This window comes from Hipposideros armiger, unplaced genomic scaffold, assembly GCF_001890085.2.
Source record: "Hipposideros armiger isolate ML-2016 unplaced genomic scaffold, ASM189008v1 scaffold_1271, whole genome shotgun sequence".
Classification (NCBI taxonomy): domain Eukaryota; kingdom Metazoa; phylum Chordata; class Mammalia; order Chiroptera; family Hipposideridae; genus Hipposideros; species Hipposideros armiger.
Window position 1 is genome coordinate 135,373 of NW_017732621.1, and position 19,701 is coordinate 155,073.

Genomic DNA, 19,701 nt, shown 5'->3' on the forward strand with positions numbered 1-19,701 from the left:
TCCACATATAAGTGAAATCATATGGTATTTGTCTTTCTCCGACTGACTTATTTCACTTAACATAATAGTCTCTAAGTCCATCCATATCGTCCCAAATGGTATGATTCCATTCTTCTTTATAGCGGAGTAATACTCCATTGTATAAATGTACCACAGTTTGTTAATCCAGTCGTCTACCGATGGGCATTTCTTGTGGGGGTTTTTTGATACAGTACATTGGCTATGAAAATGTTCACCACCCACATTGATAATTTTGTGTTTTACTTTGTGTTTTAAATGGATGCATAACTCTTTTTAATAGGCTGGCATTGCAGAAATATCAAACTAATAAGAATTTGATGTAAATCATTGAGAACCTCTCCGTTCTTTCCTTAAGCAAGTATGTGTTTAATCTTGCAGGCTGTAGAAAATCTCTGTTCTTACAAGATTTCTGCAAACTTATACAAACAGCTGAGACAGATTTGTGAAGATCACATCAAAGCACAAATTCATCAGTTCAGAGAATATCCTTTTAAAAACAAAACATCTTGTATTTTTATCTTCTCCTTCCCCTCTATCCCTTACTATTTAATCCAGCTTGAAATGGAATACCTGTGTTTTATAGATTTGTTATTTTTGTTCATTTTGCTTCCAGAGAAAGAAAAATAATTTTTTTATTTTTCAGCTTAAATAGGGTCTAAATCTACATTGTGGTACTAGTGTAAATAAGATGTCCTTACATCTTTAACCTTTTTGTCCTAACAAATTTCCATTTGAGGAAAGATAATCATCTAAGGGAAATCATAAACTGAAAACACAGTGTTCAGTTATGTTAAAGTCTCGTTTTTAAAGGTATTTTTAGTGGGATCTACATTGTCTCTGTACTTTAAGAAATAGCATTTTGTTCTGTAATTAAGTGCTATTAAGTTTCATTTAGTATGTAGAATATTCCATATTTAAGACATATATGCTCTCACATCACATATATTACTTGTACTAAGTACTTTAAAATATCCTTGACATACATCTCATGGATTCTTTGGATAGTGTTCTTTTTCTAAAGAAGATCGATAGATGCTGGCAGAACCACTGTAGACAAATGGTAAACTGGAAAAAGTATTACATTTCAGATAAATATTGTAGTTAAAAAATAAATTTCTTCAAATACAGGAACATTAGCTTTGAAAACTTGCAATAGGGACCTGCCTCAATATCTGCTCTTGTTCTGAATTGGAAAGTAATTTCGGTTGTGCTTTCTATTTTAAAATTGCAAATTATAAGTAAACAAGCATTTTGGAATGAGTTGCACCTTAGGATCATTTTTATTTTTGTCACACTTAATCAAGAAGTATTTACCTCATTAAAAACATTACATTTTGTCTCTGTCTTGATGGATATCATCCCACTCACTATTTGATTACCTGTGAAGGTGCCTGATGGCCCTGTATTTTAGCTTATTCACATCACACCTTTTCCTTTCTCAGTAATCTGGTATTATTTTATACTTTATGTTCTGCAAATTAAAAATCTTAAAATCTACCCTCCTGCCCAAAACCCCACACGTACAATTTAAGGCAGTTTCACCCTGAGTACTGTCGCTGAGGGAGAATTGTATGTGTGTCCCCCAATTCCTGTTTATGTTTTCAGTTACTTCTCAAGTTGCAAAGAAGTCATAGGACCATTTAAAGTGTCCCTTTTCTGGAATCTGCAGCAAGGATTAAAACAATAGAATAGTTTAATAAAAATGGTATGGGCATATTCTCAGGTAGATCTGTTTATCTTTGTGTTTGATCCTACTAGTTTAGTACATATTCAAGCGAATCCTGCAATTTTTTTATCAAAAGCAAGCATTTCAGCTTCACAAAGTATAAAAATGTTTGATTTCTTTTTTTTTTTTTCATTGGCAGATCATGATCAGGAGCATTTTTTTGTTTCTGGATAGAACTTACGTTCTTCAAAATTCAATGCTACCCTCCATTTGGTAAGGATGCCAGAAAAAAAATTATGAAAAGATTTGTTACAAATCATAATTAAATCTTAATTATACTAATTGAAGAGAGTAAGTGATACTGTGAATATTCTCATAAAAACTCAAATTTGGCTTCTAGACTTGTATTTACAGCAGTTTTAACTTCTTGATTAACGTTTTACCTTTTCTAATATTGGCTATAGCTAACATTCCCTGAGCTTATAATAATTTATGAAGTTTTTTTGTTAGCTAAGGGAATTTAGGTTTGCTGTAGACTATCTGAGTGTGCATCATTTTGTTGCTGATCAAGAGTTCGCACATTATCTTTTAACAGTATTATGGAAAATTCCATGTATACATGAAAATAGAATAGTATTGGGTTGTTGGAAAAGTCATGACGTATTTTTCTGTGTTTTTCAATGCAAAAATGCCTCGTGACTTTCCTGAAGACCCAATATCATGAGCTCTTCCTACCATTTACCTACTGTAATTATCAGAGTTCACTGATTTTTGAGTACTAAAGCCAGATGACAGATGACCAATTAAGCCTTCATTACTAGTACAGTGAAGACCATTTTTTAACTTTGAACTGTCGTAATTTTGCCTCTTGATTTGACCAAGGAAGAAATCCACCAAAGGAGATAATAAACAAAATTTAGTTACAGAGGAAGACAGGAATTTAGCTTCAGTTCTCATTAAAGAAAAAATGAGTTTCCTGTGTGCTTTAATTTAACGTAATTTAAAATTAAATGGAGGGATTTTATCCTTTTACAATTGCTGCTTCAAAGCCTGGAGCCCTAATTAACATGTAGTGAGAAGTTAAGCCTCTCCAGAGTGGTATTGTTGTCAATTAATTTAGATTATATATATTTTTTATTTTAGGGACATGGGACTGGAGTTATTTAGGGCTCATATTATAAGTGATCAGAAAGTCCAGAATAAGACAATTGATGGCATTCTTCTCTTGATTGAGAGGGAGAGAAATGGTGAAGCAATTGATAGAAGTTTACTCCGAAGCCTTTTAAGCATGCTTTCTGATTTGCAAGTAAGTTAACTACTTCACTTAATACAGAGTTGATGGCTATCCATAGTTTGATGTTTAAAAACCAGATTCATAGTGCTGTTCTCTTAGAGGGCATTTAATAAATATTTAATGAATAAATTAACTTCTTTATTTTGTTTCCCCCTCCCAGATTTATCAGGATTCTTTTGAACAACGATTTTTGGAAGAAACTAACCGGCTTTATGCAGCCGAAGGCCAAAAATTAATGCAGGAAAGAGAGGTATTTAAAAACCATGATTAAGTCCACTGTGTCTCACAATAGACTTTATAGAACATAAGCTTCTCTTTGAATTTATCTTCGCAACGTTGTGATGATTTTCTCTCACTTAGGTGCTCCTTTCTTTCACTGTTCTTAATGGCCAGAATTCTGGATCATAAACTCTGCCTGTAATTTTACATATGATTCAACCCTGTTACATTTGACAGGGCTGCTCCCAGAATCTTTTGGACTTGACATTTTCTGAATGATTTATGGGAGGAAAACAATAATATAAAAAAACTATCTTTGTAGGTTCCTGAATATCTTCATCATGTTAACAAACGTCTAGAAGAAGAAACAGACAGACTTATTACTTACTTAGATCAGACCACCCAGTAAGTATTATATGCTCTGCCTAATAGCCTTAACCTGTGTTGTTCAATCGTTTAAGGCACTTTGGGCGTCCCCAAACATGTTAGTAACTATTTTCATGTGTGATTTGAGATTTTGACAATTGTTTTCATAATGCAAACTTCAAGTTGTTATTTTCCCGAGTTAATTAGATTTGATCTAGGATTTGATTATGGGTTGCGTGTATGTGTTTAGGATGTAATTTTAAAAAATAGTGTTTGAAGCTGATGTGATCTTTGAAATTTTCAGGCCGATTAAAATTCAATGGATATTCATAGGACAAACTATTTCTGTGCTTCCCTAAATATTACCAAGCAAGAAGTTCCTGAAAGCAGCATAGATAACTTCTTTACCTTCCTAATAAAAGCAGAGAAACTTGGAAAAAGCCAGCTACAGAAGACCTTGGATATATTTATTTCATGATGTAAATCAAATTCTGAAATATGCTCTTTTTCTTTTAGGCATAAAGTAGAGTAACTCTGAGCACTGATAAATTTATACATAGGAAAGAAATATTAAAATGAACATAAAACGAGCTATTTGATCCCCCCCCCAAGAAAAGGCTTTAAATTTTCAGCAAAGTCAAACCTCAATAATTCTAAACTTTTTCTCCTTGTAGGAAGTCATTAATTGCTACTGTAGAGAAACAACTTCTAGGTGAACACTTAACAGCAATTCTTCAGAAAGGTAATTGGCACTTTATAAATCAGATTACCTTTAAAATGGTAGCAGCAGACAATTAGAAACAGATTTGAAAATTACCCTTTTAAAAGCTTGATAGCATATGGTGGCTACATTTCTGAGGATGGACACAGTCCTTTTTCCCTACTTATCACAGTAAAATTCCAAGAGGTGCTCCTTTCCTTAAAGAAATGGGAGCTAAGGTGAGAGGGCTCCACCAACACCAATAAAGAAACTGGGAACTTGGGGATTTGTGACTGACTTGGTGAGAATACAGTAAGGAAAGGCATTCCTTTTTGCACTGAAATGCTTTTGTTCATAGCATATAAAACTGAGCACACTTGTAAGTGATCTTAGAGTATGCCCTGCGTTTACTTTGACAGTGCCACAAATAGACAAAAGCCTTATCTTTCTCTCCAGCCATCTTTTCTTTTTTATAAAATGGATATATTTTAGAATTTTAATGTAGTTATACTATTATTTCATTCTGAAAATCAAATACATTAGAACCTCATTTAAACTTGGCTTATTAATGTGTAGGGGTTTTTTTGTTTTGTTTTTTTGTTTGTGTTGGTTTATTTTAGCTGAGCCATCCTGCCACCTGTTGGCAGCTCAGCGGCAACTCAGCTCGGGCCAGGAATCGAACCGCTGTTGCTCAGAGCTCAAACTCTTGAGCGAGCTCTTAACCATAATGTATGGTTTTGATATACCACAGGCCATACTCAGTAGTCTGAAATATAGCTATGTACACTGAAGGCTATTGTACATATAAGGTATTTATTATAATGTATATTTTATGTAAACCAGTGTTTAAAAATTGTTTATACATCTGGCCTACCTTGCTAAATAGTACAAACCATTACACAATTATTTTCATTTTTATGTAGGCTAAATTTCCCTATATAGAATTTTCACTTGGAAAGGTGATTGTCTATTTGGGTTTAATTCAAAGCAAATCACTGTATTAAAATTCACAGATGAGTCATAGTTCAGACCAATATTGCAATAATACTTTAACTTAATTTTCATTAAAATATCTGACATCTTTGCTCACTTTTTTAATACCAAAATGTTTCAAAATTCAGGTTTAAATAACCTTCTTGATGAAAACCGAATTCAAGATTTATCTCTCCTGTATCAGCTTTTCAGTAGAGTTCGAGGTGGAGTTCAGGTTCTCTTGCAACAGTGGATTGAATATATTAAGGTATTACCAATTAACCTGGGATTTGTTTTTTCTCTCTCATGGCTTATAATCTGTACACCCAGAGTTACACATCAGCGAAAATTTCTGACTTGCTAGATCCATTTTTTTTAATGGGAGTTTTGAGAGCAGTCAACCTGACAATAATAGCTGTATAGCAAATCAGCATTAAAACAGTTACCTTCTTGATGTCTGTCGTGATTTCTAGCTCCAATATTTGTAGCAGTGAATGTGGAAAAACAAAGGGGACTTTTTTTGGATCCAAAATTCCTTTCCTTTCTTAAATCTTACACTGAAGCCATATTGTCATTTTTTTAAAAAATTCAAAGCTGATTTCTTTAAAAGTAGGGAAAAGAGCCTAGAGACTGACGGTATAATAATGCCCCAAAATAATATTATATACCTAGTGGTCATTCCTTATTTCATGATTATAGATGAATAGTATCAGTCTGGGTGTTTTATCACTTTATTTTTTTCTTTTCCTGATTTCAAAAACAGCTTTACTTTAATTTTTGAAATATAAAAATATGTATACCTACTTAAAATATGATTTGGGGATTGTTTTTATCATTGATAATTAAGTTCTAGTAAAAAGTGGTATTTTTTTTTTTTAGGCATTTGGAAGCACTATTGTAATTAATCCTGAAAAAGATAAAACAATGGTTCAAGAATTACTGGATTTTAAAGATAAAGTTGACCATATAATTGATATCTGTTTTCTGAAGAATGAAAAATTTATCAACGCCATGAAAGAAGCATTTGAAACATTCATTAACAAAAGACCAAACAAACCTGCTGAACTCATAGGTATTTTTCTAGTCCCTTTTTCCAGTTATGTTCTTTTATTCATAAAATTTCAGTTAACCTGAAATTTTGACAAGGTTGTAATATATTAACCCCTGATTTATTTGAGGTTGCTTAGCTGGTAGTTTCTAAGAACCTGGATATAAGGAGTAAGTCCTTCAAGCTCAAGAACGGCTCAAAGCCCACTTGTCAAGCATTATGTTCTTTCATTGTAAAACAGTACATTGGACCCTATTTCCTTTTATTTATAATAAACTTGAGATCAGTTTTATAAGCCTACAGCAATTTAGAGGTGGGGTCGGGTGCTGTTTTTAGAGGTCTACACTTAGGGCTACAAGAAAGGGTAATGGAAAGTACAGTTGCCAGTGAGAGAGGAAATATGTCCAGGACAAAAACAAACCTAATAATCTGGGCTCATTTAGTGTAAGGGTGTGGTATACTGTAGTGCTTCTCAAGTTTTCCCATCCAAGTACTCCTTAATGTCAGAAGAAGAGGTACCCTGAGAAGGTCTAGGGTCTTCTGCAAAAGGGTGAAATTTCATTGGTCTACTATTTATCCTTAAAATTTTTGCAGATTTTGCCTCCAACTCTGTAAAGATTGCTGACCATCATTGTAAAATGGACACTCTAGTGGAAAGTACATTAGATCTGGAGCCAGAAGACTTGGGTTTGAGTTCAGGCTCTGGTATTTATTAGCTCTGTGACACTGAACAAGTCACTTGATCTGCCTGACATTGGAGACTTTAAAAAATGCATGTATAACTCTGAAGCACTGAAAAAAACAGTATATCATACTCCTGTTTGGGTATGTGTAATGCTTAGTACATCATAGATACCCATGATCACTAAACAACAAACCTTCCCCTCATTTTAGCTAAGTATGTAGATTCAAAGCTTCGTGCTGGCAACAAAGAAGCTACAGATGAGGAACTTGAAAAGATGTTGGATAAAATTATGATCATATTTAGATTTATCTATGGTAAGTTTATTTTTGTTTTAATATTTTTCTATTAAAACAAAGTACTCAACAGAGAAATTAGCAATTATAATCAATCTGCAGGGAGTGTTATTTGGGAGTTAGATATTTTAAATTCTATTATACTCCTTGCATTTAATTCATTGGGGGTACTTGAGGAATGTTATTTAATTGCCTTGTGTTTTGACTTTTCCACTATTATGGCCTTGGATTTTGTTATTTGTTTTAATCTCTAGGTATTGATGATAAAGCTACTGATTGACTAAAGCTTTTCTAAAAAAAGTTAATGCAGTATTCTCTTTTTACAATTCTCTATAGCAAAGAACTTTAGAAATGTCTGATGCAAAAGTTTACCTCTGATATTTCTTGCATTTAACAAACTTTGATAAAATGTATAAATTTAAATAACTTGGAGTAATGGTGTGATTTATTAAACACAGTGAAGCAATTTTGTCAGAATTTTTATTGGAATATTATGAGTTGTGTTTTATTATTTAACATAGGCAAGGATGTTTTTGAGGCCTTCTACAAGAAAGATTTAGCCAAGCGCCTGTTAGTTGGGAAGAGTGCATCTGTAGATGCTGAAAAATCAATGCTGTCCAAACTTAAACATGGTATGCTTGTCATTCTTTCTGTTCCCTTTCTTTTTTGATTTCTGAGAGAAAATGTCAGCCGCATTTTTACTCTTTTGTCAATTGTTCTATGCACATATGATGAAAACGTAAATTGAGTAAGGTCATAGGTTTCCAACCTATTGTACAGATCCAGAGCTGTTGTAATTTATTAAAAATAAAACATTGTTCTTGTTTTCATTACTTACATAAAAATTTCTCATTTATTGTATGCCTAAATAGTAGATAAGGTTACGATAGGATTAAAGAGTTTGACTCTCAATTAGTGGGGCATACACTTTGGGGTAAAGATTTTTTTTATTCTTATGAATAATTACAGATCATATTTCATGGTAAAGTAAGTTTTGCATTTCATGTTTTCAATTTTAAATTCTTTGTTTTTAATCACTTTGAAATATTATAAAATATTGTAAACATCTTTAATAGAATGTGGAGCTGCTTTCACCAGCAAACTTGAAGGAATGTTTAAAGACATGGAACTTTCTAAAGACATCATGATTCAGTTCAAACAGGTAAAAATAAGTTGAACTCTTACGTAATTCCTTGAGGTTAAATATATTTAGTTATCTCTTTGCTGTGGTTTGTACTGAAGAGGATAAATAGAAACATGATTTTGTTGTAAATATTTTATAGCAACTTAGATGATATTCACAGTAGAGAAAAATTCACCAATGAAATGTAAGTGTATTTGACCTACTTCATAATTCTCAATGTACACCCAATGTAACCCAAATTTAGAAATAAAATGTTTTGAACTGAAGCCAGGACATGAAGAGCTGTATGTAGCTCAATAGTGAGAACAGGGCTTTCTGCAGCATATAATCACTGTGGATTTGCATGTTCAAAGGCGGCAATGGGAAGGGAGGAGAGGTGAAAGGAGTGGTTGTGTAAGGCTTCTGAGGACATTGGGAATGAAAAGCTAGATCCACAGCTTTGCAGATGTTGGTAGAAGGTGATTTTGAAATATTTAAGAACATGGATATAGAGATGGCAAGTCAGATTTTCCTCTCAGGGTTTTAATACTGACTTCTTTACCGCTATATTGCTATGGTGGGAAATGAGAGTGGAAGACTCAACAGAGAGATCAGGGTCAATAGGATCATGGGTCCTATAGTAGCTACAGAATAGGGTTTATCTGCTTTGCCCTTTCCCCTTTTTCTTCCTTCCCCACTTCAGGTCACCCCCTGCAAACAGGCAGTGGAGCAAGTGAAAAACCGGAGACTTGGGCTGGCTGGTGGGGTGAGGATTGGGGGTTGCTGCAAGGTGTTCCAAGCCACATAGGGGTCTCCAAAGGTGGGGGCTGCAGGTGGTATGGGGGAAAGAATGGACAAGAGATTCCATAACAGCCCAGCTGAATGTGAGAAATTACTTAAGTTGATAACACCTGTAATGAGGTCACATAATCCTCATGTGCCATTGTAACAAAAATGTTAACCAATGCACTTTTCCAGTGTATTTAATATAGGCTTCATTTATAGTTCTTTTAATAGTTGTCTTTTACTTTAGAGATCGTCAGTATTTGCATGTAATTTTATAATGGGGAACTTTTTGAATGGGTCATTATTTTGACATGAAAGGTATGCACTTTTAGTTTGAAGATCTCAGGATGTGTGTTTCATCTTATTGTAGTATATGCAGAATCAGAACGTACCTGGGAATATTGAATTAACTGTGAATATTCTGACAATGGGTTATTGGCCAACATATGTGCCTATGGAAGTCCATTTACCACCAGAGGTAAGAATGCTGTTTAGGACTTGAGTTATAAACATAGAAATACATGACACTTCTATTTTGCTTGCCACTAAAAAATAGATGCTTTTTAAAAGTTTGGGTTAGTAAGCACACCAACAACAAATGCCAACTGTTTTAATATTTTACTCTTCTGTTTATATTACTCTGATACCAGTATCATTAGCACATAGCTATTGATGCCAAGTCAATTTCCCTGACTCTTCTTTCAGTTCCCCAGATATACTCACCACTCTCAAAAATTCTTGCTCATATGTCACCTAGGGGTTGGATTGCTGAGTGATGGGTGCTTGAGTTAATCCATCCTAACTCCTGGGGAACTGTCTAACTCAGGACCAAAGCTTAGAAAAAGGGTTAAGGCTAGAGAGATAGGTACTGAGAATCCTCCATCTAGATAACTGTGGACACCCAGGGAGTAGATCTCTCTCATTAAGAGGGAGAACGTAGAAACAGGAAGAAAAAGTCTAAGGCAGAACTTTGGAAAGGGGTCCCCTTTGGTGGTGGGAAGAGGAACTTGTGAAGGAAGCCGATGAAGAAGCAGTAGTGAGATAAACCAGCATGGTGCAAGGGCTCAAAAGGCATTGGAGGTGAATGTTTCAAAAGACGGGATGATTAAATGTTGCAGAGAGAGCAAAGAGTGTGAAGACTGATAAATACCATTAGATTTGGTAGTTGGGAGATCATTACCTTACATCAGTGATCAGTGGACCTACTCGATAGTCTTGAAAACATCCAGAAATTGGGGGCGGGCAGTGGCTCAGTTGGTTAGAGCATGTGCTCTTAACAACAAGGTTGCCGGTTCAACTCCTGCATGAGATAGTGGGCTGCACCCCCCCCCCGTAACTAGATTGAAAACGTCATTGGACTCAGCTGAGCTGTGCCCTCCACAACTAAGATTGAAGGACAGCAACTTGACTTGGACCTGATAGGTCCTGGGAAAAACATACTGTTCCCCAATAAAGTTAAAAAACTAAAAGTATCCAGAAATTATTATACATGAGGTAAATATAAAGAGTAGTTAATGTGATATTGGATGCAGAGCTTAAATAAAGATTTATTTTATTTACTGTAGATGGTAAAACTTCAGGAGATTTTCAAGACATTTTACCTAGGCAAACATAGTGGCAGGAAACTTCAGTGGCAGTCGACCCTAGGACACTGTGTGCTAAAGGCCGAATTTAAAGAGGTAAGTGGGTAGTCCCCAAACTTAGTTTTTCCTTTAACTTTGATATTGAGGTCATCCCTCTTAACGTTTTTATAAATTTATCCTAAATAATGCATGACAGTGTTAGCTTGCCACAAGATTGTGTATATTATATTATAAGAATGGGTCTTTTCTATAGTTGATTTAGTTAGCCCTGCTGCAAACCGAAAACCCTTTCTCCCACCCTTTCCCCACTTGTAGATGCAGAATTCACACTGCCACTTCTTAACAGGAAATTTCATTTCTTGCTGGGGGCTAGAGAATAGAGTGGGTGTTAAGGGGAACAGTTCTCATCTAATTTCAAAATATTCCTGCAGCATTTCATGACTTACCTGAATAAAAAATGTCAAATGTATTTGAAATAGTGATTTTGTGCTGCTTGTAATAAACATCTGTAATGATACATAAGGCTGAGTTATTAATTTTCATTACTTTGTTGTTCAGTTTTAATTATAAAGGTTTAAAAAAGACCTGTAGAAAGGTCATCCAATCCTTCCTTCTGTTTTAGGTAGGATCACACCTAAGCCCTACATACAGTGAACATACTGGCTTTTCTGCATAATGTTATTCTGTGTTTCTAAATCCACTAATTGAAAAGTGTGTTTTCCTGTAAGAGATTAGTTATTTGATTAATTTTTCCTGTGTTATTTTTTAATGATTGCTAAATACTGCTGTTTCTCCAACAGGGTAAAAAAGAACTTCAGGTGTCTCTTTTTCAAACACTGGTGCTGCTAATGTTTAATGAGGGAGAAGAGTTCAGTTTAGAAGAGATCAAGCAGGCTACTGGAATAGGTTTGTGTTGAATCAGTCGATTAGCAAGCGTTATTCAGTGTCTACTATGTCACTCCATTAGGTTAAGAGCTTTGGCGGGATATAAAGGAATAATCCCTCTCCTCAGCACTCACAATGTAACCACTGGGAAAGGGGGAATGACATTTGAAATAATTTCACAACCACTAAGTATCAATCTGTGGTGCTGACTAGGAGTGTGTTAGGAATTTAGCTAAGCAAAAGATCACTGCACTGGCACAACTGGGAAAGCCTTCATGAAAGGGGTGGGACTTGAGCTGGGCCTTCAAGTTTTAGCTAGGAAGAAGGCATACGCTGCAAGGGGAAATAATTGTGAGAAAAGGCTTGAAGGTTGGAATGAACACAGTGTGGGTAGGAGTCATGAATAGTTTAACTGCAGCATGGAATACGGAGATAAAAATTAGATAGGTAAGGTAAGATGGGTAGAGCCTGATCATGGAGAGCCTTACAAATCTAGCAGATGAAACCTACATTGTAGAGTCTCAAGTGTGTGACATAATGGAAGTGACTTACTTGAACAACTTAACTGGATTCAGCAGACAATAGGGCAGCTTAGAGGATGAAGAAGTTCCAGGCCAGAAGTTAGTGGGGGTAATTCAGGATAAAGTAATAAGGGGCTTAGACTAGAATGAAGCCAATGAGAACAGAGAAGAGGCAACTCTTAGGAAGCAACAACTTACTAGGTATGTGGAGGATGAAGGAGAAGGAAGAGGTAAAGGTGATTTCCGGGTATCTCACCTGAGTAGGCTGGTAGCTTCATGACTAACAGAAAGAGGATAGTTTTATGGGGAAAATGGTGAGTAAAATTTTGAACATACTGGAGTTGATGATGGTAAAAACAGCCAGGTGAAGGTGTTTTTTAAATGGGACTGGAAAGAAGTGAGATGTCATTTCTGAAGATTTGGTAGTTATCCACATAGAATGATAATTCAAGTCTTTTAGAGGATGACTCAGAAAAAATGCAGTTGGATAGAACAAAGAGGAAGTGGTTCACTACCTTGGGGAAAAAAGGAAACAGTTTCAATAGAGGAATAGGGTTGAAGCTAGATCAAGTTTGAATGTAGCTGTTCTTGTTGATGAGCTAGTAACAAATAACTAAGTCACTATTTCTTCTTCAGAGGATGGCGAGTTAAGGAGAACACTGCAGTCTTTGGCCTGTGGCAAAGCTAGAGTTCTGGCAAAAAATCCAAAGGGCAAAGATATTGAAGATGGTGACAAGTTCATTTGTAATGATGATTTCAAACACAAACTTTTCAGGATAAAGATCAATCAAATCCAGATGAAAGAAACGGTATTTCTTTTGCATTCTCCTTTTCCTAATACACTGGAATTATATGTGTTCATAATATAAAAATTATAAAGATTTTCTGCCTATAATACTATCACTAACATTAACATATTCTGTGCCTATATCTAGTTTAATGTATTTCAGTATTTGATTTTGCATTTTTATGTGGAGGGGAGGTACACACAATTGGGCCTGATACTCAACAGTTTTATGTACTGCTTTTTTTGTTTAACATTAAGTCTTTAGACTTTTTCCATACCATTAATATGTTGATAAAGTGGCAGATGACCACATAATATTCTTTTACATGGCTATTATAATTTATTCAACCAGTGTCCGTTATTGGGCAATTAAATCAATAACTTTTTAGTATTATCAATAAAACTGCAAGAAGCCTCTTTGTACCTAAATCTTAATCTCTCTGAGCCTTCCCTGTGATAAATTTGTGGAAGTATTGGGTTGTTGGAAAAGTCATGACACATTTTTGCAACGAAAAACATAGAAAAATATGTCATGACTTTTCTGACAACCCAATAGATCTTTTGGGTCAAAGAGTATGAACATTTTAAGAGTCTTAATACATTATGCCATATTGTGTTCCAGAAAAGCTGGACCAATTTACTTTCTGTCTAGCAGCATGACTGCCTGTCTTAATGGTGCCCTCGCCAGCATCAAAGATATTTTCTTTTTAAAATTTTTTCCAACTTGCTTGATGAAAAATCTGAATGAATTAGTATTTCTTTAACAGTGAGTATTTTGTTGGTTTTTGCCTTTTGAATTTGTAAGAGACTTTTACTAAGAAAACCAACAACGACAGCATTTCTTAAAACCAATTAATTTCAGTTCCAATAGGTTTAATGCAGGGCTTGAGAAAGTTTTAATATGGGACAAAGGTCAGTATCTTAAACAAGTTCCTGTCTTGTTCACATTCACATCAAAGGCATGATATTCCCTTAAAAGATTACTGTGTCCTTTTAAAATAGTTATTTGGTAACAAATAAACTGACTGCAAAAAGCCCAAACTATTCTTTTGATTTAGGTGCCAAAGATGAACAGTTTTTCTTCAGCATTAAAATTGGTAAACTGACTCCTAAACACCTAAATTTCTCTCAGTCTTGAACAAATATAAGCACTTATAGTATGTATTTCAGATTTATATATTACCAACATTTTTTTTAAAGTTTAATCTGGTATCTTAGCTAGTTAGTACCATACTTGAGTCAGATGTTAGAGTCAATCATTTTTACAGAGAAGCTAATATCATACAGACATCTTGTCAATAACCCCTTGTGGCTTATGTAGAAAATTTCAAGGACAGAGTAAAGAAAATGATAAATTCTGCATCAGCTGGTCTCTACTTCTAGAAAAGCAACTCAAAGATGATATTTTTCTATGACCTAATATTGGCATTACTTCATAGGTACAGGGCTATATAATTAGGACAGAAAGGAGTTATGTTTGTAGGGTTTATTCTGTCATTTCCTATATTTATTAGGTTCTTTTAAATAATTGGGCATATTTAAAGCATTAGCTGTTATGTCCCTAAAATATACAATTGGTATAATTAATCAAGTTTCATTTCAGATACAATTCCTAAGTTTAAAACTTCTTTGTTAGGTTGAGGAACAAGCAAGCACTACAGAAAGAGTATTTCAAGACAGACAGTATCAAATTGATGCTGCAATTGTTCGAATTATGAAGATGAGAAAGACACTTAGCCACAATCTCCTTGTTTCTGAAGTGTACAACCAGTTGAAATTTCCAGTAAAGGTAGGTACTTCCATGTTTTCATATTGAGCTTGTTATGTATAAAAGAGAATATATTAGATTTTCAAACACAAATGTTACATACATAGACTAAAGCCTCAAGATCATTTGGAGAGACAAAAGTTTTAATTTATCATGTTCATATATATATTTCCAAAAGAACCTTTATTGGAATATGTGGGCAGCTGTGGAAAAAAGGGAAAAACAATTTATAAAAGCTATGTATTTATTTATTTATTTGTTTATTTAATATAGAAGCTCTGATACCTGAAAATTTAGCTGCTAAATGAGTCTTTGAAATTTTCAAGTTGATTCACTATATTTCTTTTGAGCTTCTTTGTTATTTTTTTCTCCTTGAAATACCTTGGAATTTGAAAGATTTGGTTATTTTAAATATTTTGTTTCGTTAGCTTATATAAGTGTCCATTAGAAACTCTATACAGATAACTAGCCATCTTTTTGAAAAGATTAGCAATAGTTTTGGCAAACTAATATTGGTTGTTTAATGGAGGGTCCAGTGTCAATGCCCAATAATAAAGAGGTGATGGTGTACTGCACGGTTTTCTAAGCTTTAGAAGATTCCCAAACCTTTGTGATGATAAAAACACATGGTAGAGTTTAGCTAGACCCTTGGCTGTTGGCTTCATCGTGAGCTTTGGGCCTGTTTTTTCTTTTGTAAAATGGGGATGGTAATAGTATTTACCTTGTTGGGTTATTGTGAGGCTGAAATGAGATAATCTATGTAAATACTTAGCACTGGATCTGGCACATCATGTGCTCATTAGCTGTTAATGATAATTAGATAGGCTTTCTGTCTTTGCCAAATCGAACACTGCCTCCTGATTACCACACTCTTACCCTCATGCTCTGCCTGCTAACCATTTCACCTCCAGCCAGAGAGATCACTGATGCTGGAGAAGGTAAGAGGATTACTATAATAAATACTGTGCTGATATTCTAGGTCTTTCACCATAATGAAGAGAAAGTCATTTTGATTTTCAAACCTTGGAATTACTGGGTGATATTGTGTCTGAAATTTTGGCTGCTTCATCAGACTCCTTTCCCTCTTTAACCCTCTTGATCAAGTGGCCATTCTACACAATGTGAACAACTCGATTAGCAAGCAAGTTTATATTTTTTATAGGCTAGATACAAAAAGCTGTGGAATTTTGTCACCCAGGAGCTAAGAATACAATCGTGATAACACATATAAACTTTCTTGATGATTTTTAAAGCACGAGTGGGATTTGAAACTCCACAAATTGTTTATAGTAGACAACAGTTAAACCTTATGTTAAACCGGGAATATGAAGATCTGGATTATTAGATGATACTTCCCTTATCAAACCATTTGTTGTCGTAGTCTTGTAAATAGTGATTTCTGCAGTACATTTTTTATTTAGTAAAAATGCAACCTGACTTTGAGAACTACCTTTTGCCCAAATGTAGGGCCTACCTAACTTCTCAAACTGTGTTGGCAAAATTAAATAGCATTCTGTCTCCCTAAACTTATGTATTCTCTTGTAAAGTTATGAATTAGTTTTTTGTATTTGTGCAGAAAATAGCTGGTTTTTAGAAGACCTCTATAAAATAGAAAAGTAATAGAAAATATTGTACAATAATATGATAAGGTGTGACAGCATATATTATAGTATAAAAACATGTCTCAACCTAAATTATTTTCAGTATACTTTCTCTTTAAAAAACTAAGGAGATTAAACACATTAAATCAGTGAGCCAAAACTGTTCTTTTTTTAATGGGGTGTTGGTAAAAGGGCTTGAGCCAATGAGCATGAGATTTGCACTGAAAATTTGTCTTCTCTTACAGCCTGCTGATCTTAAGAAGAGAATTGAATCCTTAATTGACCGGGACTACATGGAAAGAGATAAAGAAAACCCAAACCAGTACAACTATATTGCATAAAATTTTGGCCTTGGAGCATTTTGTGTCTCATGTTGTAGCCAGTGGATAAACTAACCTGTTGATCTTATATTATTTGACTTCTTTTATACTACCGATGACCAAATGAAGCAGTGTAATGGAAATAGTTGAGTTGACTTTTTCAGTGGTTAACATGCCCATTAAAAGAGTAATTCTTACCTTTAAGAAGTATGTTGTTGAACTCTTTGCATGTTATTTAGTATGATGAGCAGAAAACTCTTTAAGAAAGTACCTGGTCTTCATGATTCCTCTTTGGAACTGGGCAAGAGGTCCCTATGGCTATTAAAAAGGGGGGAGGCAGGGGCTCTTATACACCATTAATTATGAAGAAAAAGTTCATTTGCCTAAGATGTCATTTAAAGATACTTAAACTGCATGCAAACTTTATTTACTGTACAGAGTTATGGATGTATTTATCAAATAGGAAAACCACCCTGGACTTGGTTGTTCACCTGTTGACAAGAAAAATAAGTTGTCATAGCTATTGATATTTTACTAAGTAATGTTCTGTTACACTGAAAGGGATGTTTTCAAAAAATTTATTTGGAAACAAGTTTTCTTGTAGAAGGACAGTTGCTTATGTAATTTCTTGTATATACTCATCCTTAATTGTTCCATTTATGGCTATGGGATGTGTGTATATGGTTTAGCCCTGAGTTTACTGTGCTAACTAACAGGTACTTATAAAAATAGCTGAAATAGAAAATTGCTGATCATTTGTACTAGAAAAACACAGTGGGAGAGAAAAAAAATCCAACCCTTTCTTCATATTAAAAATAAATACAATATGAACATCGCGAAAGAGACCAAAACCCACATATTTTGTAAATTTTTACACAAGTAAAAATTCATCAACTGGTTTTCAACTTCCTTTAGACTTTAATGTTGTTTGGACAGTTTTTTCTTGAACTTGGACCAATTGTAGATTGTTACAGGCTTTTTAGGATATAGCATTACTATTTTCTCCACCAAAGTTTTTTTGCAAGCACCCCAACTCTTTGTTGGTAAATAAACCTTTCCTATCATCATTATTCTAACTTCCTAAAGCCCTAGATGTGAAGGTCCTCCCTCATTTTCTCCACATATCCCCTAGTTGGGAATTTCAAATTCTGTATTGTGCTGATCTTATTCCTTTCAAAATTGCTTGAAGATAAGAATTCTCGTAGCCACTGGACATCTACTTTTCAGGGGAATGTCCTAGGATTGTTCAGACCTAGAAAATAGCAAAAGTGTTGTTCTTCAAATTGATAATGTGAGTAAAAAGCTTCTCTTTACCATCAGTGTTTTTGTTTGTTTGTTTGTTTGTTTGTTTGTTTCTGTGGGTTTTTGTTTTTTTGGAATTTTTTTCCTCCTTGTTTGTTTTTCCTTCAAGCTTTGAAGGGAATTGATCTTGGACGAGAAGCCGAAAATGTTGTTTTTGAAAAATCAGAACTGCTTTAATGCTTTTTGCAGCAATATATTTCCTTGACTGCTTGAACCCATTAGGAGGAATACCTATGTCCTAGCCGTCAACTGAGGAGACTTGGCTGTTATGTCTGCTATTGATTATTTTCTTGAGTTCATAAAGTCCTGTGAACAGCTATTTAAACAAAGTGGCCTATTTCTTTCCAATTGTGTCAGTGTACACATTTGTGTAACAATATGTGGTATTTCAAATGCCTTCCTAATTTCTTTTTGAGCAACCATTACCTATATTTTCTCAGCTCCTCTGGTGTTTCCTTGCGTGAGCTCATCCAACAAGGAAATGCCACTATTGTGTTTGCCCCTTCTCTATACTGGTCCATCTACATTAGTGTTCTAACATCCCTGATGGTCTCTGAGATATGTAGACTGTTCCACAAAACTTGGTAGTTATTCTTAAGGAATTTTTAGGTAGAATTGGTCCTGTTAGGAGGCGACTCTTGGTGTCACCTTTGTTATCTTGAAAGCTGGTCCCTTCCCTGAGGCTCTTAATTTTTTGAAAACTTCATGCTGTTTCAGCTGAAAAATTGGCAAGACTATTTAAAAAAACAAGTTGAGGGGAGCTGTTTAAATAATTGAAAAGTAATTGCAAACAACATTGGATAATTGTGACTTTTCAGTTCTGTATCAGTTTCATTCTTGTGCTCTTTTCCCTATGTACGTGGTGGTTCTATTTTTCTCCAATAAAACTTTTATTTAAAAGTTTCTAGAGAAGACCTTTAAAATTCAAATATTGTAAGACAGTTATAAAACCACAGACCTTAAAATATCTAACGATTTTTCTTATTGGATTCACGTTTGTCAATTTTGTTATTTTTAAAATGTATCTTTTTGTGGTGGTTTAGTGATAATGCTATAGGAATGTGGAAGAGGGAAGAGGGTATGGTAAGAGGGTATGGTAAAGGGTAAGTAAAATTCCCAGGAAACCTTAAGGTGGTTATTTATTCTTAAATGTCATTTTAGAAGGATCAAGTATAACACTGTTTCATTCAAATCCTCAAAGTCAAATAGTTGCATAAGGTCAATATGAAACTAGTCTAGATTTACATTGAGGGAAAAATAAAAGATTAACTACTTTTGTTTTGTGGCTCGTGATCTGCCTTTTCTGTTATGAGGTCTGGGCCATATACTCTGACAGTAAGATGCTCTTTGAGAACTTGACCAAACTGGAAATCAAGAAGCCTTTTTGAACCCAGTTCTTGAGTCTGCTGAATGGCCTTAAGATGATATCTAGCGATACTCTTGAAATTCTTATCTTGTACATGTGTGTAGAGTTCAGGAAATCAGTTTATTCTATTTAGGTGTCTGTGTCTCAAAATTTTCAGAAGTTTGTTTAATCTTAGCATCCATGTCTTTTTTTGTTTATTTCAAAGACCAGTCTGTTTATTGCTCTGAATGTCCAGAGTGTTATAAAAATGTTCTGTTCTCTTATCTACATAAAAATGCGAAAACATATTGTTCATTAAAAGAAATAAGCATTGTCACTCCAATAAACTTTAATTAAAAAAAGAAAGAAATATTACTAATAGGAATTTGTATTATTATGCTTTATATAGTATCCAT

The 19,701-nt window shown here is 34.3% G+C and overlaps 1 protein-coding gene across 4 annotated transcripts in view; it reads left to right on the forward strand.

Moving 5' to 3' along the window:
* The window catches only part of CUL4B (cullin 4B), a 35,847-nt gene extending 16,633 nt beyond the window's left edge, over positions 1-19,214 (forward strand). For 2 of the 4 annotated variants that reach the window (XM_019633281.1, XM_019633284.1), the window contains 19 exons: positions 400-503; positions 1,012-1,081; positions 1,887-1,960; positions 2,831-2,993; positions 3,142-3,231; positions 3,523-3,605; positions 4,241-4,308; positions 5,388-5,506; positions 6,118-6,310; positions 7,181-7,285; positions 7,786-7,896; positions 8,341-8,426; positions 9,091-9,153; positions 9,544-9,651; positions 10,739-10,852; positions 11,557-11,662; positions 12,799-12,971; positions 14,586-14,738; positions 16,564-19,214. In XM_019633281.1, the coding sequence (XP_019488826.1) occupies positions 400-503; positions 1,012-1,081; positions 1,887-1,960; positions 2,831-2,993; positions 3,142-3,231; positions 3,523-3,605; positions 4,241-4,308; positions 5,388-5,506; positions 6,118-6,310; positions 7,181-7,285; positions 7,786-7,896; positions 8,341-8,426; positions 9,091-9,153; positions 9,544-9,651; positions 10,739-10,852; positions 11,557-11,662; positions 12,799-12,971; positions 14,586-14,738; positions 16,564-16,659 (2,079 nt within the window). In that variant the 3' untranslated portion in view covers positions 16,660-19,214. The remainder of the gene's footprint in view (positions 1-399; positions 504-1,011; positions 1,082-1,886; positions 1,961-2,830; positions 2,994-3,141; positions 3,232-3,522; positions 3,606-4,240; positions 4,309-5,387; positions 5,507-6,117; positions 6,311-7,180; positions 7,286-7,785; positions 7,897-8,340; positions 8,427-9,090; positions 9,154-9,543; positions 9,652-10,738; positions 10,853-11,556; positions 11,663-12,798; positions 12,972-14,585; positions 14,739-16,563) is intronic. The other 2 variants (XM_019633282.1, XM_019633283.1) reach the window with 2 other exon arrangements.
* The last annotated feature ends 487 nt before the right edge of the window (positions 19,215-19,701 follow it).